Raw genomic sequence first — 22,179 nt, 5'->3', positions numbered from 1 at the left:
AAACCTTCAAATTCAACCAGACCAAGTACCTACCAACGTTCCAGGTTAGACTACAACCTATAAATCTTGGAAAGCTCTGTATCTAATAAGTTTTCAGTCTTCATGAGGCCTTGAAAGGATTTAAACATTTTCCAGACCTGTCAAGCAAGTGTCCCAATCATAATATCCTCTGGAGACAAAATAATGTTGTTGGGATTACAGCCTGAAGTGTTTTCCTCATCTGTGGACTCCCAGTAGACCCTCTATGGAGGCTAATCAGCAGGTTAGAGGCTGATCTCTCAGATGTAGTTGCATGGCTTGGGGGGGGGGGGTGACGAAATGGGGAGAAACAGGACTAAGCAGTGATTTCTACTCCTATTCTACCTCTGACTGGTGACCCCAAAAGTGGCTGCCCATGAGACTCAAGTGCCCCAAGAAATACAGCTAGAATAAGAATAGGGCAGTGAACAGATGGTCCACATGAAAAAAAAGCCTAGAAACCCTGAAGAAATTTGGACTGTGCTACTTTGTGCCAAAAATGGAATCGAGAAAGGGAGAATCTGAAGCAAAGGGCACACAGAACAATTGAACGGCTCCATCCCAGATGACATCAAAGCAGATTCTGATAGCCCTCTAATTCATTCTTTGAATTATTTTAAGTACCGTGTCTATCATCCTACACTTGGTAGAATCGAGGTAGACATCTACTCGGCTGCATGAAAGACAGAGCTTGAGATGGGGATAGAGTGGAAGTTCTCTACTTCTATCCCCTCTTAATGAGGGTGTGGAACTGGAACCACTCCAACTTTGGATATGACCTAATTCTCAGCACCGTGGATGAAGACTTCTCCTTTGGAACAAGGAACTTCCTACTTTTGCTTTGTTTAGTTCCACTACAGCCTACGATGACTCTTAGAAGAGGAGTAAAAGTATCATCCTTTTCCCGTTCATTAAGACCAGATCTACACTAAAAAGTTACATCAATCCAGCTACATCAGCCAGGGGTGTGAAAAATCCACAATCCCTGAGCAACAGACAAGTCAACCTAACCCTTGTGTTGACAGCAGTAGGGCAATGGAAGAATTCTGCTATCACCTAGCTTCCACCCCTTGAAGAGGTGGCTTAACTAGAGCGACAGGAGAACCCTACAGTGGCTGTAGTGAGTGGCTACACTGAAGCACTCCTGCGGTGTGTCTGCAGAGCTCCAGCTATGCTGCTGTAGCAGTTTAAGTGTAGAGACAGAATCACAGAAATGGAGAGCTGGAAGTGACTACAAGAAGTCATTGAGTCCAGCCCCCTGCACGATGGCAGGACCAAGTAAACCTAGACCTCCCTGACAGGTGTTTGTCCAACTCGTTTTTAAATACTTCCAATGACGAAGACTTCACAACCTCCCTTGGAAGCCTATTCCAGAGCTTAATTACCCTTATAGTTGGAAAGTTTTTCCTAATATCTAACCCTATATAGCCCTTGCTGCAGATTAAACCCATTACTTCTTGTCCTACCTTTAGTGAACATGGAGACCATCCTCTTTATAACAATCCTTAACAGACTGGAAGATTTATCAGGTTGCCCCTCAGTCTTTCTCAAGACTAAACATGTCCAGTTTTTTCAACCTTTCCTCAGAGGTCAGATTTTCTAAACCCATAATAATTTTTGTTGCTCTCCTCTGGCCTCTCTCCAATTTGTTCACATCATTTCTTAATTGTGTTGTCCAGAACAGCGTACAGTACTCCACCTGGGGCGTCACCAGTGCCGAGTCTCAATACTGAAAAGGAAGGTTTCAGTGTAGAACAGTGGTTTTCAACCTGTGGTTTGCGGACTCCTGGGAATCCGCCGACTATGTCTAATATTTCCAAAGGGGTCCACACCTTCATTCAAAATATTTTAGGTGTCTGCAAATGAAAAAAGTTTGAAAACCACTGGTGTAGAACACAAAGCTATGCTCTTGGTTTCCCACACCTGGCAGGCAGCATTTGTGATCTTTCTGAAATAGACTTAAGCATACTCTGGGATCCAGACTTCCAAAAAGGGCCTGGAATCTGCTCCAACTTTGAATCTACCCTGGAAGCTCATACGACTTTTCATCAGCCTGGAGCTAGACCAGATACACATGGTCCTTGCAAGCATGAGGGGTGAACTTCAAGCAGGCAGAAAACCTGTTGGAAAAATTTCCTTGATCTACGCACCACGATTATCTGGTCTAGTCTGGACATCTCCCTCCCTCCGAAAGGTAGTCATTAAATCTAGTAATTTCCCCCACAACCTGTCATTATAGTGGAAAAAACTAATCCAACTAGGGATACAGGGAATAGGTTTCTACAGAACCAAAAATGTAAGTGCCTAACACTTAACACCAATCTTAACTATTTACATTAAAACTAGATTTTAACTGGGGGGGAAAAACAAAACAAAATACAAGTAATCTTCAATGAGTTGAAAGTTCAAAGACTGGTTCAGCTACTTTAAGAGACTGAGCATGCATGAGGGCTATGCCTCCTTATATAGCATTACCTAGAGTATTCCAGAATGAAGTCTGCACATCTACTGATAATTTAAGCTTTCCTAAGGGCCCTGGGCTTATGCAGTATGCTTCTCACAAGTAAGCACTGACAATACTCCAAGAAGCATAACTGAACAATGCAAACATATAATTCTCAACTTTACTGGTAATACAATAAGTGAGTCTGTAATCTGCACTTCATATAAACAGTTAAAGGCAATTTCTTTTTCTATAGCTACAATCCATGCCAATATCACGAAAGCCTGATCACAGAGCTTGCTACAAAATCTAAGAAACATACAGGTGAAAGGTTAAGTTTTGAGTATTCACCCCAAAAACTGATTTGTGACCACACGTGGATTCATACTGAAAGGCTGACTGTAGAGTTATGCTTCACAGAAACACATGTAAGAATCTTCATGTAACCCTAAACAGCACAAGTGAATATGCAAGTAGATAAAAAGAAAAAACAGCAGCAGTCCTGAATCATTATTCCTCCCCAATGAGTGATGAATGCTACAGTAACTTTATCTAAGAGTTAAGGCAGGCTAATCAGGGCACCTGGGTTTAAAAAGGACCTCACACCAGTTTGTGGTGTGCATGTAAGGAGCCGGGAGCAAGAGGCACTAGGAGCTGAGAGTACAAACACATACTGTTGGAGGACTGACGAGTACAAGCATTATCAGACACAAGGAGGAAGGTCCTATGGTGAGGAGGCCATGGGGAAGTAGTCCAGGGCGTTGTAGCTGTCCCACAGATGTTCCAGGAGGCACTCTAGACAGCTGCATTCCACAGGGCCCTGGGCTGGAACCCAGAGTGGAGGGCGGGCCCAAGTTTCCCCCAAACCTCCCAACTCCTGGTCAGACACAGGAGGAGTTGACCTGGACTGTGGGTTCACGAAAACGGCCAAACTGAAGGCTGTCGTGAAGCTACAAGGCAAGCAAATCCACCAATAAGCACAAGACCTACCAAGGTAGAGGAGGAACTTTGTCACAACACACAAATGAATACATAATCTTTGTTCAAAGACTGTAGTGTTATCTGCCCAAAAGCGCAGTTAACAGAGTTAAGGTAGCCCAGTGGTGCCTCATGCCCTTCTAGATTGTCTAGTTCAGCTATGCTCAAACCTTAAAGTTAGGACACTCAAACCCACAATGCAACCTTAATTCTGCCTTCTGGAGTTGAAGAAAGCTGTGTGGAATGGCTCACTAAGGTAATGCCATGATAAGCAGACAAGAAGGACTAAGAGAAGGCACCATTGCTTGTGTTATGTTTCACAAATTTGAATTCCAGCATTTATTTGCATGCACTCCTGTTGAGTTCAGTGCTGGTGCAGTAGCTATATTGAATGGTGGAACGATTAGTTGGAGCACATTGACAAAGTTGTCACTACGATATAAAGGAAAGGTGCCCAAGTAATTTGATAGATCAAATATGCTTCATTTCAGCACTAAGATCTGTAGGTTGTGTCAGAGGCACACAAGGGTGTCTTTTTGCCATAGGATTATAAACACTGTGGTAGCATCCATGAGGGGTCTCCACAGCTTAATGAGGGTTAAGTGAAAGCAATAGCTCTGAAGAAATTGTCAGAGTAAGGGTAAAGGGTGATAAAATCCGCAAGCCAGCGGCCAGTTTGCATGGGGCAAGCTCAGTAACTGTAGGCAGCTCCTGTCTGCTACACATGAGCTAAACCCAAGTTTTGCCTTAGCATAGAGAAGGTGTTACTTTGCCCTACATACTCAGGTGCTCTGTTTCCAGAGGGATCCATAGAAGTTGCGGGTAGAGGGTAGAGTGGTGTTATTGGGATGTTGAGGCATCACTGAAAGGGCAGAATTAAGGATGCGTAGCAGGGGTTGCATGTACTTCTAGTCTTTTTATTTCTGTTTTTTGGAGAGTAGAGGAACTTCAAGCCCTAGAAAGGCAATGAAGCAGTACTGGGCATCCTTAATTCTACATTAAAGTTTTTAGGCAGCTAATTTTCTTCTAATTTTTTTTTAAAAAGTAACTTCTTAGTAGTCCCATGTTCCACAGCCCAACTCCCCCATTCCACTGTCTCTGGCTCCTTACCAATGACGTAATCAACTACAAAGGGCACTGGCTGCATGGTAGTCCTTTCACTGCCCCTGAATCATCTCATCTCTCTGCCTGTCCAGCACAGTCCAGTCCTCACTTCTCAGCGCACTTCCCCAGAGAGGAACAAGCATCAGTCAGGGCCCCAAGAATGGAGGAGCTGAGCAGAAAATATAGGACTAGTGCAGGGACTGGCATGGAGTCAGTGGGAATGTGTTGTGAAGAGGAAAGAGAAATGGAGGGTTTGAGCAGCCCAGCTGTAGCCCCCCAGGACATTCCTCCTTGCACAGCTCTAATCATATCTTTTCCTCACCACACACTTCCACTGCTCGACCTCCTCTTTTCCAGTAGAAGCAAAAGAGTGAAGGATGAGGTTGGTGTTCCTTTGATGCTGCTCAAGACAGCATGCACAAAGGAGGGAGTTCTGGGTTCTTTCCCCTGATCAGGGAGCACTGGAAGAATAAGGAGCCCTTGAGTTCCTTCCCTTGGTAAAGCAGCTGTGGAGAGAAATTGTGGTGGATGAGGAGGGCATAGATGGCTCCACTTTCCCCCCAAGAATATCTGACTTTCCCCATTATGATTCTGCTATGTCAGTATATCTGAGCTCTCAAATAGCAGCGGTCCTTTTGAGGACAATTCCTTATTCCAGTGAGGACTCAAAAAACTTACTTTTTTTGGAAACCCTGTTCTTTGTCAAAGCTCTAATCACTGAACTGGGTTTTCAAGAACAGTGTTTGCATGATTCCTTATGCTAATAAGGGACAGAGGTGGAGACTCCCTGCCTTGCATCTTCCTAAGCCCCCACAACTCCTGCACTGCTTCAATATTCCCCTCACGCCCATATTCCTCCTCACTGCTCCAACCCCAATATTCCTTAGCAGCACCAAAAAAGTTAAGAATCTGATAATGTTATGATCAGCTCACGTTAGGGGCACAGTTAATCCCTTACCAAAATGCCAAGCAACTTACTTTCTTTTGATCATACTCAATCCCATTGTTCAGGAAACAGCTGAGGATCACAAGTCATGATTACATTCACTTAACTGCTTATCAGAATCTTTTATTTTCTCTCTAATGTTAAATTCCTTGACTAGTAAAATCAGAGCCTATGACTTTAGAGCACTTTAAAATATCAACTCAAATGAGGGCAAAACCTCCCAAAGACAGCAGACAATGAACAGCCAGTGTCCCGTTTTCTGCCCGTTGCCATACGTAGGACTTGAACTCAGAGTACAAAGGTGTTGCTCAGGTTCAACAGCCACAGTATATCACCTGGAGTCACTTAGCTATTTGACAGCACACGGCTGACAAATGTTCTAGCTCAAAATAAGCCCTAGTTTTGCAGCATATGCACATTTCATTCTGGCTCATGACGGAGACTTAACCTAACCTTGAGTTCTAAACTTTACCCAGAATAGCTTTGAAAATATTGCTTCCCCAAAGGGGCAGTGAGTGCCAGGCACTAGACGAGAAATTCTGAACATGTGAGATTAGTTTGGGTAGGATTACAGCCATAGCCTGATTCCCAAATATGCAAAACAACATTAAAAGTAATCAGTTGATTTTTAGGGGGACTAAATCAGGAACCCTTTGCTCAAATGACGCCATATTTGGAGCACTAATCCTACCCACATCCCCAGGATGTACAGCAAATTTCAAGAAAATCTAAGCATGTCTAAATAAGCATGTGTATTTTAGAACACTCAGAATCATCATCTTTTAAACGGTTAGTGAGGTTCAACTACAGAGCAGAATTACTGCTCTGCTAGAATATGGGTTTACCTTAATGCAAACCTTAAAAATGTCATTTGGTTATTCTCCATAGAATGGACTGTTACCTTTTATGCAAAAGAGTTCTTTGATGGAAGGAGGGAGCCAGAGATGGAGAAGAGAGACAAAACTTACAATAGAGTAACTGTCTCCTTGGCAACATGTCATGAAGCAGATAGAGAAAAGAAAAGGCAAAAAGGAACAGAAGTGGATTGATAAGCAATATACTCGCTACATCAACTAACTTTTGTCCTTCGTAACCAAGATATCTAGCATGTTCTAGTAAGATGGTATGTCTCTGCCTAGACAGGAATGATTAGCTTTTCTTCCCTTTGTAACAGAAGAGCTGTATTTATCCAATATAAAGTGAACACTATTGATACATATTGAAGGAAACAAGAGGCAACTGATCAGTCCAAGGCACGAGGAAGGTTTACATCCTGTGGGGAAAGAGGAGAATACTTGAGGACTGACTAACTAAGAGGTACTCCATATTGGAGAGGGTTGGAAGGGACAGGTGTTTATATGTTGAAGTGTAACAGTCATGGCTTGTCCTCATGTACAGCGCTACAACTGTGCGTAGAGAGCAGGAGAAGCTCTCTCACCAATGTAGTGCTGTCTACATGGGAAGTTAGATCGGTATAACTACACAGATCAGGGGCGTGGATTTTTTTACACCCTTGAGTGACACAGTTATACCGATACAGGTATGTAGTGCAGACCTGGCCTCAGTGAATGGGTGATAGAAGGGGATTTGTATTAGCATCAAAAACAACCCTTTTAACTATAAGGCTGAAAGGCACAGTTATCCCCTGGTAGACAATTCACACCACCGGGCCATAGGTACTTCGGCACTGCCAATTCTGTCCTCAAAAGTGTGTGTGTGTGTGTGTGTGTGTGTGTGCGCGTGCGCGTGTGCATGTGCGTGTGCGTGTGCGTTTCTTGTAGAACGATGGAAACAACCTCTTTTGTCTTGCCCAAATAAAAGGCAAGGTGGTAAGTCATTGTTTCCCTCACTCCACCTAACAGGCTACTGAGCTATATTAATGCAGTAGTTAGCTTGAATACTGGCTCAGAAAAAAAAAAACCTCTCCTCTGTGGGAAGATGCATGTGGGAGGGGAAGACTATCATGGCAATCACAGAAACAAGGCTCAGCACTTGTATGTAATAAAGGATTGCTGTGTCAACAATGGGGGTGAACATATCCCAATATGCTTAGGCATTCAGGAATTTTTCCCTAGCCTAAACCCAAGTTATTTATGTCAGAACACTCATGCGTAAACAGAGAAGACTCTTGTCCTGACAACATTTCCTTTTCACACTTGAACACACTGACTAATGCTGTCTCCATCTCAACTTATGCCTTTTTATCCCTACTATCTTTCACCAAGCCCAGAAAGGGAATACTCTTGCTGAGTTGATATGCAAGGCCACTTCCTTAACTTAGTTCAATTCCTTCCTGACTATCCATTCATACTGAAACTACAAGAGATCTATAGATTTTAAGGCCAGAAGGAACAAATCAAATAATCTAGACTGACCTCTTCATACCAGACTATTTTACCCAGTTACCCCTTTATCGAACCCAGTAACTTGCATCTGACTAAGCACACCTTCTAGAAAGATGGCCAATTCTGAACACATCAAGAGATGGAGAAACCACTACTTCCCTTCGTAGTCTGTTCTAACAGTTAAATCACCTCACTCTTAAACTGAAAGTGATTTCTAATTTGAATTTGTCTGCCTCCAAGTTTTTAGTCACTGGTTCTTATTTTCTTTCTCTGCTAAATTAAAGAGCTTGTCAGCACTCAGTATTTTCCTATATCCATGAAGGTTCCTATACACTAATCAAGTCATTTCTCAATCCTTTTTTGATAAAATAAAAAGATGTTCTTTTAGTCTCTCACTGGAAGGCATTTTCTCTAACCTTTGAAGCATTTTTGTGGCTCTTTTCTGCACTCTATGCAGTTTTTCCACAATCCGTTTTAAAATGTTGACACTAAAACTGTATGCAGTATTCTAATATCTGTCTCACCAATACTATATACAAGGTAAAAATCACATCCTCATCCCTAGTCACTACTTCCATTTATATAAGGAAGAATTGCATTAGCTCTTGCATCACACTGGGTGCTCATGTTCAGTTGCTTGTCCACTATGACCTGTAAATCCTTTTCAGAGTCACTGTTTTTCGGGATACAGTGCCTGGTTCTGTATATGTGGTGTACATTCCTTGTTCCTAGAAATATAACTTTGCATCTGGCTGTACTAAAACACACTTTATGTGACTGGGCTCAGATTACCAACTGATCCAGACTGCTCTGTCTGAACTGGACTGGCCTCATTATTACTTACCACTCTGCCAATCTTTGGGTCATCCATGAATTTTATCAACAGTGATTTTATATTTACTTCCAGATCATTCATGAAAGCACTTAATAGGAGTTGGCCTAGTAATGATTCCTGTGAAACTAGAAGCATTTCCATTCCATTTCACCTCCATATTGGTGCACATAACAAAATTCATTCTACACGTGGACATAAAAAAATAGAGGGAACATTATCTGAGAGCAGCACTTTTGCTACGGCTCCTGTGTTTATCAAGTGATCTACAGCAGTGGTTTTCAATCTTTTTTCATTTGCAGACCCCTTTGGAAATCTACTGTCTGTATATAGTTGAATTCTCTTCAGTAAGTTTTCAGTCTAAGTTTTTTTGCGGACCACAGGCTGTGAATCGCTGATCTACAACATCCTCAGACTCCAGCTTCTGTAGCCACTGCACCCACGCACTGGCTACATAGACTGATTTGACAGCTGTCTAAACCGAGGCCCTGGAACATTCAGAACACCGCCTTAGTGGCAACCTACCTTTCAATTTCTAAAGCTGAGCTTTAGCCCTTTTTTGGTTTCTTTATGAAGTATAAATAAACCTTCAATTTTTGTATCTTTACTTTTTTCTGCTTGGTTTTACCTCAGATATCAGAAATGTCAAGTTTACTCTTCCCCGATCTTGCTGAAGGATTCTCGGAGGTTTCAGGGGTACTTTTTGTGAGCTCTAACACATTAATAGGGCAAATGTACTGAATCTATAATAAAGGCTTCCTTTATCAAAGATATTAAATCAGTTAAGTTAAAGATGTTAAAAGTGTTAATCTAAGAATTCCTTTCCCTCTCAATTGGCTTTCACTCTCTTCACTCTTGTGATGTCACCATTTCACTAGTTCTCCACTAGTCTTTCAGATCAGTCATAATGCAAATTTCTAATGAAAAAAACCCCAAACATTTGGAGTTCACCTTTTTAGAGAAGCTTCTGTGTTTCAGTTCATCAGGTACTTAAGGGTCAAAAGCTGATGCACAGGAGAAGGGCTGTTTTCCTGGCTAAATCAGACACTGGAATCTGAGTGGGGACAAGGACCTGAACCCACTAATTTAGCAATGAAAGAGCCTTGAGGAAGTGAGAGGCTTTTTTTTTTTTTAGCAGTGAAGTCCACTCTGCTTCTAAAGTACCGAATTACAGCATGGACTTCTTCTGCAAAGATGTGTCATATAAAAGGTTCAAGCGTCTCACTTAATCAAGATGTGAAAATCATTCCTCACAGTGACCTGCTCAGAATAAATCTCCCCTCTCAAGGTCACTCTGTACATCATCCACAGCCTTGTGAGATTGAGGAACAGATTATCCGAGTCAGAAAAATTGACAGATTATGTCTTGAACTGCTCTATTCACCTCCACTGATCTAGGAGCAGGATCTCAGAGGGAGAATCTAGGCAGGAAAGGGCACGAGAAGATCTGCTTCTGCACTGACAGTCACTATCTTGGTCCCTTCAGAGCTGCCAGAAGCCATTATATCATGTAAGTCTTTTGAATCTTCTGGAGAAAAGCACAACTAAACCTGTATGACTGGCAAGACTATCCAAGGAGAGGCCTGTGAATGTTGAGCATCCAAGTAAATTATCTGTACCAGGTTTCTCAATAGTCATATTGTGAGCAACACATTAGACTACTTCAAGAAACTGAATTATTCTGTGCTCCTTAAAAGCACTTTCTTCAAAGGGCCTACCTGCAGGACAAACCAAACAGACAAGCAGTAGGGTTTTGGGGAAGAAACAGGACCAAGGAAATCAGGTGTTGGTAAAAGGATGCTGAGCAAGATAAGGAGCCACCTGTGTGAAAGCCAGCCATTACCTTCAGTAGTATGTCCCTGACACTAAACTAAGCTCATCAGAGAAGGTTGTGGAAGTTTGCAAAGAAGATGTGTGTGACTGTATCTATATGTTCACCCCTTCTACAAGACTATGATAAATTTAGTACAATGTATGCCTTGTGAGGTATCATCTGAAAACTCATAATTTGCTGATTTTTTATCCTGGTAAAATTTGAATGGCAACATTGAATGTAAAATTATAAGATTCTGCTGTAGGATATTACTGAGACATATTCCAAGGCTGCAAAAAAAAAAAAAAAAAAGCAACACACCGCTCTCTCAGAAACAGAAGGTCAGGGGTCAACAAGCTCAAATGGACTAATCATTTGGTCAAGTGGCCATTCTTTGGCAGGAAAAAGCGTGTGAGCAAGAAATTTACATCTTGGCAAAGAAACTGCTGGAGGTTCCCATCTCCACAGACTGTCTCCTGAACTTCAGCTGGAGATGATTTTCAAAGAAAAAGAACTATAAGGCAGGAAAACAGACACCCCAAAAATACCTGTCCCATTCTTTCTGCCCACAGCATCGTTACCACCTGAAGGACAATGAACTGGGGGAGGGGGTCCTAGCTGAAAGGAATTCAACTCATAAGACTGCTGAAAAGTGGTGAGAGAAACCTTTTGAATTCGTTTAGCTTATTAAATTAGGTATTAGCCATGTTTTACCTTTTATTTCTTTGTAACCAATTCTGACTTTCATGCCTCATTACTCGTAATCACTTAAAATCTATCTTTCTGTAGTTAATAAACTTATTTTATCTAAACTAGTGTGCATTTAGATCGAAGTGGCAGGGAAGCTTCATTTGGGATAACAGAATTTGTGTATATCATTTTCTACTAAAGAAATGACAAACTTTATATGAGCTTGTATTGTCCAGGAAGGTGCTGGGCAGTACAAGATGCACATTTCTGGGGGAAAGTCTGGGGCTGGGAATTTGTAGGTATTGCTTTGCAGTGTAATTCAAGAGAGCGTCTGGCCGTAGCACTCATACTGTATAGCTGGGAGTAATTTACATAGTGGGGGCTGTGCGACAGCAGACCAGAAGTGGTTGCTCTCACAGCAAAGCAGTGTAAAAGGCACCCCAGGTTGGAGAATTGAGGGGACACAGGCGTTTAGCTGTCAAGACTGTAACCTAGGTAATGTCACAATATGTACCAAAAAAACCAGTTCAACCAGCAAGAACACTATCTCACCCTCTGCAGAACACAAGATTTTGAGGACATTAATCCAGCCAGCCACTTTCATAACACAACTTTCATCTCCTCACCTCCTCCCCCACCCCCATTTCTTAATTACAGGGAGGGACACTTACACCCACCGTCCTGGCTGGCACAAAAGGATGTCGGAAAAACAGTTAAGTTTAAACAAGAGAAGACAGAATTTTAAAACTTTGAAAAACCTATATCCTCACTTTATATACACCGGACCCTCGCTAGAACACGCGTCTATATAGAGCAAATTCACATATAACGCGGTCACAGCCATGGATCCCAAATTTAATTACAGGAACTCCTCACTTAACATTGTAGTTATGTTCCTGAAAAATGCGACTTTAAGTAAAACGAAGTTAAACGAACCCAATTTCCCCATACGAATTAATGTAAATGGGAGGGTTAGGTTCCAGGGAAATGTTTTTCACCAGACAAAAGATGGTATTATATTATAATACACACACACACACACACACACACACACACACACACACAAAACAATTTAATGATGATTGTGAAGCTTGGTTGAGGTGGTGAAGTCAGAGGGTGGGATATTTCCCAAGGAATGCCTTACTGCTAAATGATGAACTAGCAGTTGGCTGAGCCCTCAAGGGTTAACTCTCACACTCTACAAGGCAGCAGGAAAGGAGGGAGGGCAGAGAGAGAGAGAGAGATTATGTGCATTTCCCCTTTAAGTATGCTGCCTTGTTAAGTAGATCAGCAAGCCGAGACCAGGAAGCTCCCTCCAGGACTGTCGCATGTCCCCCCTGCTCTATGGAAGATGGGGTAAGAGGGGTGCAGGGGGACACCCTGACATTAGCCCTCTTCTTCCCCCTGCACCCTCCCTCCCCCCCGCACAGCAAGCAGAAGGCTTGGGGAGCAGCACATGGCAGTGGGCGAGGGACAGCTGAACTGCCGGCAATTGACAGCCTGCTAGGCAGCTGCTGCACAGGGAACTTAGGGGAGCTGCTAGGGGGGCTGCTGGTCCACCCTGGTTCCAAGCCCCCACCAGCTAGCTGCAACGGACTGCTCTTCCTGCAAGCAGTGGACAAAGCAGGCGGCTGCCAAACGAAGTTAGAAGGGAGCATTGCACAACTTTAAACTAGCATGTTCCCTAATTAATCAGCAACGTAACAACGTTAACCGGAATGACTAAGTGAGGAGTTCCTGTAATTTAATTGTGCCTGGATCCGCGCATGGATCCCAAATCCCGCATTCTAGCAAGGATCTGGTGTATAGTGAAATAGTTTGTATTTTCAGTTCTACTCTACTGTCTGAAAGCTCATGCTCCAAAGTATCAGTACAGTAACAATCTCCTCAGAAATACCACTCTGGTTATTTATAGTTATAAAGATATCCCCACCTGTTTCTCAAAGCTACTTAAAAAATTAAGTCTCACAAATACACACACATTTCTGTAACTATCAGAGCCAATTTTTTTTTTAAACAAGAATATAAAGTTTAAGTTCCAAAAAAATGGATCTAGGAACATAAATAAATAGTCAATCTGATTTTCAAAAGTGCAGAATACCCAGAGGCTCCCATCCAAGTAAATAGGAGCTACTGGGTGATCAGCACTTTTCAATTTCAAGTTATTTAGGTCCTAAATATGAGCCTAGGAACCTAATTTTAGGTTTCTACATAGAAAAGCTTGGCCCTTAAATAATCTTAGTAATTTTGTTTTAACAAACATCTTTCATATCATATAGAGTCAGCCCAACATTTATCTCCTGCCTCACTCCCCAAAATCTGTTTTCTTAATCAATCAATTCCACATTTGAAAGTCAGGGAATAAAACATGAATGTAAAACTAAACCCTTCACATGTATAAGCTTCTGAATCTAGCTCCTACAATGAAGAATACAACAGATACCTCTTGTCCAGTAAGAAAGAGTAGAAGATCTCCCTCCTCTTCTTCACACATGTGAATCTGGATTACTGTTCGAATAGCCGCCTCAAGGTAATCCCTCTCTGGCTCTGGAGTATAGAAAATCTCCACAGGATGGGTACGACCAGGGATAGTTAGGAGAGGACAATTATCAAAATAAATCTGGAATTTGCCAGCATCTAGAGTAGCACTCATAACGATAACCTGTAAGTTAGAGGGAAAACAGCATTACTTCAAAGTTAACATCAAGAATCTACAGAACTTTATACTTAATACACAGACAGTGAGAAACTTAACTTAAAATGTATGATTTAAGGATCAAATTGAAGATTTCATTCCAAATTTCCTTGCTTTAGTGGTCCACTCAACCAATAAGCATTTGTGGGAAAAGTTCTCTTTTGTTTAATATGTTGAAAGAAACGTTAGGAAAACACAGTTTTATAGCAAACTACTTTTATATTTACATGGCTTCCACTAAAGAGAAAAGAAGCCATATATTTATTAGAAGGTAAATATGACCTTTATTAGCAAATCTATTAGTAAGCATAGTGAAATCCATACTCAGAATTTCTTTTATGCTTCCGTGCTTCCTGAGTATATACTGGCTTCTACAAAGCATAATTGCTACTGACCTTCAAGTCAGATCTTTGCCTTACAACCTCTTTCAGAACTCCCATCAAAATATCAGTAGCCAATGTTCTTTCATGGGCCTCGTCAAGAATTATAACACCATAGCGCTCCAGCAAAGGGTCATTCATAGCTTCACGAAGTAACATACCATCAGTCATATACCTGAGGACAAATAATATTTTAAATATTCCAAATTAATACTGAAGTATCAGCTGTGTAGAAACTTTTCACAGTACAATTCCTTCTCACTCACTACAGTTTCTATCTTCCCCATCCCTCCCCCAAACAGCACCACCCAGGCTAAATGTTTACAGGAAGGTGCAATTAAAAAAAAAAAAAAAAAAAAGGCTGTGAGGCCCAGGGTCACATTTTTAATCAAGAGAATTGGGTACAACAAGAGCTAAATCTTAACAAGTTGTAGTTTGATAAGGATTTCTATTTTTAAAAAAGCGCAATTTTGCATAGTATTATCCTGTGCATCCACTTAATTTTATTACTTTTACCCTCATCTTCCACACCCCATTCCCTCCTATTGTTTGCTACAACTCACTTGTATGTAATCTTAGATTAAAAATTCTTTGGGACAATGACTATCTTCCTAAAGCAAACAGTTCAAGAGAAATCTTCACGTTTAGGACTGTGTTACCCCAATATGAATAAAAACCAACGAGGAGTCTTTGTGGCACCTTAGAGACTCATAAATTTTGGGAGGCATAAGCTTTTGTGGGCTAAAACCCACTTCCTCAGATGCCTGGAGAGAAAAAATAAAGTAGGCAGGTGTATATATATATATATAACAGCACATGAAAAGATGGGAGTTGCTTCACCAAGTGGGGGATAAGGGCTAACTAGGCTAATTCAAACAGGGTGTATGTAGAATATTCCCAACAGTTGACAAGAAAGGGTGAATATCAACAAAGCGAAAATTACTTTTTGTAGTGACCCAGCCACTCCCAGTTTTTATTCAGGCCTAATTTGATGGTGTTAAAGACTTCAATGAGAAACTGCAGAACTGGAATTAATTTGCAAACTTGACGCCATCAAATTAGGCTTGAATAAAAACTGGGAGTGGCTGGGTCACTGCAAAAAATAATTTTCCCTTTGTTGATATTCACCCCTTCTTGTCAACTGTTGGGAATAGGCTACATCCACCGTGTTTGAAGTACCCTCGTTAGCACTGCCCCCCCACCTGGTGAGGCAATGCCCATCTTTTCACATGCTGTAACATATATACCTGCCTACTGTATTTTTCACTCCAGGCATCTGATGAAGTGGGTTTTAGCCCACAAAAGCTTATGCCCAAATACATTTGTTAGTCTCTAAGGTACCGCAAAGACTCCTCGTTGTTTTTGCTGACAGACTAACATGGCTATCCCTCTGAAAGCGAATATGAATGTTAACAGCATAATGACCAGAGTCTAAAAACAAATTTATGCTTAATTCTGCCATCACAGGTTTTTTAGCATATGCACCAGTAGTGTAAATAGATAATTCAGCTAAAAAAAAAAGAAGACCCCTAAGTATTTTTCTCTTCAAACTCAACACAGAAATCATCTTTAGGCCCTGTCCACACTACAGCTTTTAATGAAGTTTGTAACAGTGACTTACCCTGCACTTCCCACATCATAAATGAGGGCACTAACCACGAGGCTATCATCTCTCTATCTGGCTCAATGAATTTTTACACAAAATGGAACAGCTCCAACAGGAGAGAGAGAGAAAATGACTGGGTCAATAGCCTGATGATTAAGGAACACCCCTGTAATGTGGAAGACCCAGGTTCAAGTCCCTCCTGCCTGGTCTTCCACATTCTAGGTGAGCCATTGGCTATTCTTTGGTGGGAAGGGATCTTTTTGTGAAAGTTTTTGACATTTGCTTTGATACACATTGGAATCACACTATTCCTATCTGGAAATACTCTGGGTTGTTTTGGTAATGAACTACCTGAACGTGGCTTGCAACTCAAGCAAAGATAATAAGTGGGCCCCTTGAGCAGTGTTTTACACACCTGCTCAAGCTAACAACCTTAGCCCCCATAACTCTGGATTTCATTTAATTTCATAGCTACAGGTAAATTTTGAAATATATAGATCAGTGCCTCCTTATTCAAGTAAGCTGAATCTTACCGCAATTAATGGACAGAACTGCTCAGATGGTCAGCTTTTATTTCCTTACACTACTAGTCTACTTGCTTGACTGACCAACTGACCATTGCACATGCCCACGGTGAGCCAGGGAGCATAACTGATGAGGGACTTGTAGGAGATGGGACGTTAGCAAGCATATCCATGAGTCTAGTGGGAGAGACTCCAAATCTGCACAGGACTAGGTGAGGGAAAACCCAGCGTGTGTCTAAGTACACCAGCACTTTTGGGGCTCCACTACTGCAACCTCAGTGCACCATGGAGGCCATGGAGCAGTGTAAAAGGAGCCCTCGATGCACAAATGTCTCAGTACAGGCATCCCACTTTATCACTCTGCTCCACTTTACATGATTGCTCATTCCTCTCAACTCCAAAGTTGCTGCTCTACAAGATGTGCATACAGAAACCAAGGAGATGAGAGGAGTTAGTGGGGATATAGAAGAGAGTTTTAGGGGCATAATGTCTTGGCTGGAAAACCGAGGAGGCACTGGGACTGTTCCTGTGACCCACAATGGTAGAACCACCCAGAGTTTGTACTGGGAGAGTAGCTCCAGACAGCACCTGTTCTAATGAACCTCATGCAATTCATTAGTATACAATTCATCTCCAGTATACGATAGGATTTTTGAAAGACAAGTTACTTTCACCTTTCACTTCTCCTCCACCAGATCTGCAGGTTCCCCAGAGCTTAAGCTCCACTTTTCCCCTTCTCTTTCTGGGCATAGCCCTCTGTCCCCACAGATTTTCCCCATTCTCCTCTCTCACAACCTTTCTACCTCCAGACTCCCAATCAAAACCTTTGGCCCTGCACAAGCCTGCTACCCAAGATAGGCAATTGTCCACTTTTTGTTGACTGTTACAATACTTACTTCAGAATTGTTTTTGCACTACTGCAATCTTCAAATCGAATCGAGTAACCAACTTCCTGGCCCAACATCACATCCATTTCATCAGCAACTCGTTGTGCCACACTCATTGCAGCTACTCTCCTAGGCTGGGTACAAGCTACACCTCTCTTAGGTCCAGGTAAAGACCGCATGTAGTCAACACACCACTGAGGGATCTGTCAAGAACAAATTTGTAATTTAAATACACTTTAAATGCCCACTCAGATGCAACACAATTTATTCAGTAGTTGTTGCAGCAGGTGGTATCTAAAGATAAAAGTCCTGTTTTACAGCCTAAAACTTCAATTAGAAACTGACGGCAAGATTTTTTTTTTTTTTTATTTTGGAGAAAGCAAGGAGTCAGCTGGCTTACTGGTATTTTTAAAAAAGCAAATTATGAGGAGGATAAGTTACATTTATATTTCCTGAATCCATTTACCAATAACTTGGATCAAATATAGATGTGAGGCTGTGGAATGAATGAGAAGTACACTTGTATTAATTCAAAATGAAGATAAAATACTTCACAATTAAATAGTACTAGTTTTCACAAAACCTGCCATTTTTCAAATTAGTGAGAAAGCGTATTGGTTGGCTGTACATTTAAGCAACTGTCAGATGACCTCAGTTTAGCAGAAGTGCTGACACTCCAATGGCATCTAAGAAAAGTAAACTCATATGAAGTTTCATGAAGCCTTAATGTACACATTTTAGGGTGTGTCTATACTGCAGTTAGCTGGGTCTGAGCATTCGGGTAGTCTACCTCAGCTAGAGAATTACAGCTCCAAGAGTAAAGCTCTACCCGTGTTACTGTGTCCTTCCTATTCCTGCCCAAACTCACCCAGATGTCTTTGGGGGCATATCCCAGGATTTTGTGTGTTGAGACACTAACATTCCTCTTCAGTCAATTATGAGAAAACTTGTCAGACCCTGTAGAGTAACTTTAGAAAGGGACTGGAGGACTGAGTAGAGTATTGCCTGGGTCCTCACTGAAAAGAGGGTGGGTTCAGCAAGAGATAAAGCACAGCTCAGGCCTTAAAACAAACTCACAGCCTGCAAACAAGCATGGATTCAAAATATAGATAAGCACCTGTTTGAGTGCTGTGTATGTGAATGGCAAGGTGGTTTGGGCAAACACACATGTAGAAGCATGGGCTAAGGCCACACGGTAGACATACCCTTGAAGATTGCTATAAAATTGTTTAAATACGTTATAAAGCGCACTTTAAAATTAAACAGTATTTATTACAGGTGCAGATCCTTGAAAAAATACTCAAGTATTAAAAATTTGGCTGAACCAGAAAATACCTTAAAATATAGTGAGAAGTAAAACGAACAAAAAGTCTGGCACCTCCATTTAGTTAGAGTTCCTAAAGAAACAGGAAGAGAACCCAACTTTTACCAAACAGATATGAATTCCTGGTATTACCAATGGAATCAGAACATGTTTATTTTGTTTGCCTAATAAGCAATTTACTGATCCAAGAGATTTAGTCTCCCACCCCCACCATTTACAGTCTGTATTAAACTTTATTCTTAATACAGAAAGAATAATCTGCACCTCTGATAACAATCTGACATGCAGAAGATAGTAAATGAAATATACTTGGATTACACTCTTAATTTGATGAGAGGTTCAGTAAATCACATTCTCTGAAGACATCTCCAGGGATAACCAGTCACGGGTCTAGAGGTCAAGCAGAACTCTCATAGCATTAATGTCAATGTAACCAGGCACCTAGTAATTTCCTTTCAGAATACTCCTAGATTAAGAGTTAAAACAAAGTGCAAAAAGAGAAAGATACAAACAAAACTACAGAATCCAACTAAACATGGAGGATGAATGACTTAATCCATGTAAGTTTCTCTTAATAGAAGAAAGTACTTTTTTCTTCAAAAATGTTTGTCTATAGATTGCTACTCGAAGAAACTGACAAGGCCAGAGATCCTAAATGCAACAGAAAAATCCACAAGTTGCAACAGGAGACAAACACAGATATATTGAAAAAGCAACATTTTTAGGATTAAACATGAAAAATACAAGAGGTCTAGATCTTCTCAAAGTGGTGGTCTGTGGACTGGTGCCGGTCCGCAAGCCATTGGCTGCCAGTCCGTGGCGAGTTTCCAGGAAAGACAGAAATAATAGTATAATTTAAAAATGGCACCGGAATGCCACCAAGAATAATCATTAGTTGATAAAAGTCAACAATATTAAATATGTTTTCAGAAGCACATATTATAATATTGATAATTATACCATAGTGCTACAGCATGTTTTGCATGAGACGTGCGAGCACACGCTTACCCCACTCCTTCGCATATAAAGACCCCGCCCCACCGGCAGTTACCATCAAGAAGTTGAATAAAGAGTGTCATGCGGATCTCTGCGCGTTTGTCATTTGGGAGCCCGTCCAAACCCACTGATCGTTGAATGTAAGTACTAATAATAATATAAATTTTAATAATTATTTTCTATCCTATCATGCCATAGCCCTTACGAAGTAGATGGAGACAATTGAGCACCACACACCTAAAGCCAAACAGACAGTCTTTGTAGGTGCAGGATTTTATAATTGTACTGTAAGAATTGAAGTAAACTTTGATTTCATTCTGCCAGCCACCCTTTTTGAATAACAGAAAGGAATGACCATCTGAGACTGGGATCCTTTTTCCAATATGCACTACCATTAGGACCTGTTATAAAGTTTAGTTAGGAAGAGACAGGATTTTGTATTGTGTCTATGATAAATAGATTAATGTTGAGGGCATGAAGCCCCAATGTGAATTGTTTTAGTTATAAAATTTAGCAAGGCTTGATTTACAATGTATTCTGCTGAATACTGCTCTCTGTATACCTTTGAAGGTTTCTGTGAGAGACTGTTTGTGTGAATGAATATGAATACATTAGGAAAAGATAAGCTGGGAAAGCCATCACAAACGTGCAGATGGTCAAGAAAAAGTGAAAAAAAGAAAAAGGAGTACTTGTGGCACCTTAGAGATGAACTAATTTATTTGAGCATAAGTTTTCATGAGCTACAGCTCACTTCATCAGATGAATGCAGTGGAAAATACAGTAGGGAAATTTTATATACACAGAGACCATGAAACAATGGGTGTTACCATACACACTGTAACAAAAGCTATCAAGTAAGGTGAGCTATTATCAGCAGGAGAGAAAAAAAAACCTTTTGTAGTGATAATCAAGGTGGGCCATTTCCAGCAGTTGACAAGAATGTGAGAGGAACAGTTGGGGAGGGGGAGGGGGGAGAAAAAACATGGGGAAATTGTGTCATTTCACAAAGTAAAACTATTTCCCCATGTTTATTCTCCCCCCTCCCCCTCCCCAACTGTTCCTCTCACGTTCTTGTCAACTGCTGGAAATGGCCCACCTTGATTATCACTACAAAAGGTTTTTTTTTCTCTCCTGCTGGTAACAGCTCACCTTACTTGATCGTTCTCGTTACAGTGTGTATGGTAACACCCATTGTTTCATGTTCTCTGTGTATATAAAATCCCCCTACATGCATCTGATGAAGTGAGCTGTAGCTCACGAAAGCTTATGCTCAAATAAATTTGTTCATCTCTAAGGTGCCACAAGTACTCCATTTCTTTTTGCGGATAAAGACTAAACACAGCTGCTACTCTGAAAGAAAAAGTAAGAGACTTGGAAAGACCAGGAGACAATCAGAAAACATCCATTGTATCGGATGCTAAACATGTTAGCAGCACTGATGACCTCAGAGGTGAGACAGGCACAGCCGAAGGCGAGACAACAAATAGGAGATAACGATGGGAAGCCCGACAATAACCATCAAATGATGAGCGCAGAAAACTCCAAGATTAACACCATTTAAGGACTAATGATTACAGGATTACGTTGCAAAATGCATGAACTCAAATGGGAATTTACAACTATAAAGCTGGGGTGTTTTGCCATGGAACTCTGGGTTCAGTCCTGCACAGCCTCAGAGCATCGGATCGCGACTAACAGAGCCCAGTTCCTCACGCGTGCTCAATCTAACCAGCCATTAAATTGACTCGAGCTACAACAGACTGGTAACTATAAACAACAATTGGAAGGACTCTCTCTCTCTCTCTGTGCACGCACGTGTGTGTGAAAAGCATATGCTAACTGTTGTATTTTCAAAAAATGCAGCGTATCTGCCTTTTCCCACTGAAAAGATCCTGTGTGCTTTGTATGAGCATAACATCCTTGCTTCCTCCATATCCATATATCATTTCATACACACTCCCCCTCTTCTAGAATCAAACCTACGTGTTTCTGCCAGGAAGTTCTCAAAATTCCTTGCTTTCTCACTCCATATCTTTCAGACAGGTAAATGTTATTTTTGACATTCATTATTCATTCTTTCCATATGTTCAAACCATCTTAACTTTCCTATTATCCTGTTTGCAATCTAATTTTAAAATTTATATTTTCTTATCCTAACATTACTTACCCTATTAATCAATGTTCTCCCGCACATATTTCTCAATAAAAGCATTCCCACTGCATTTATTCGGCTTTCATCCTAATATCATAAATTAAGTATATACCTGGGGTAATGGAATTGTTATTATTTTTATGCCTAATTTACAGATGGCGAAGTGAGGCGCAATCAACATCTTTATCAAACAGAGACATCCGGTTGCTGAACACGCAAGTAATTCTGAATCAGATGATGGCAACCTAAATGAAACCGAAGTATTGTCAACAATACGAATTCGTACTAGCTTTACTCGGAAATATGACTCCTCATACATTCAGTTTGTTTTGTAGCCACGAATGATGGTGGAGTGCCAAAACCGCAGTGCGTTATTTGTGGCGATGTGTTGGCTAACGACACAATGAAGCCATCAAAGCTCAAGAGGCATTTAAATACAAAATATA

At 41.1% G+C, this 22,179-nt stretch overlaps 1 protein-coding gene across 1 annotated transcript in view; it reads right to left on the bottom strand.

Moving 5' to 3' along the window:
• DHX15 (DEAH-box helicase 15) overlaps positions 1-22,179 on the bottom strand; it is a 67,910-nt gene that overhangs the window by 31,882 nt on the left and 13,849 nt on the right. Inside the window, exons 3-5 of the mRNA XM_077815798.1 lie at positions 17,271-17,464; positions 14,260-14,419; positions 13,613-13,831 (exon numbers count right to left, since the gene is read on the bottom strand). Of these exons, the coding sequence (XP_077671924.1) occupies positions 13,613-13,831; positions 14,260-14,419; positions 17,271-17,464 (573 nt within the window). The remainder of the gene's footprint in view (positions 1-13,612; positions 13,832-14,259; positions 14,420-17,270; positions 17,465-22,179) is intronic.

Source organism: Eretmochelys imbricata, chromosome 4 (assembly GCF_965152235.1).
Source record: "Eretmochelys imbricata isolate rEreImb1 chromosome 4, rEreImb1.hap1, whole genome shotgun sequence".
In the NCBI taxonomy this organism is placed as follows: Eukaryota; Metazoa; Chordata; order Testudines; family Cheloniidae; genus Eretmochelys; species Eretmochelys imbricata.
Note: the sequence above shows the minus strand (reverse complement) of the source record. Positions and strands in the feature narration are given on the sequence as shown.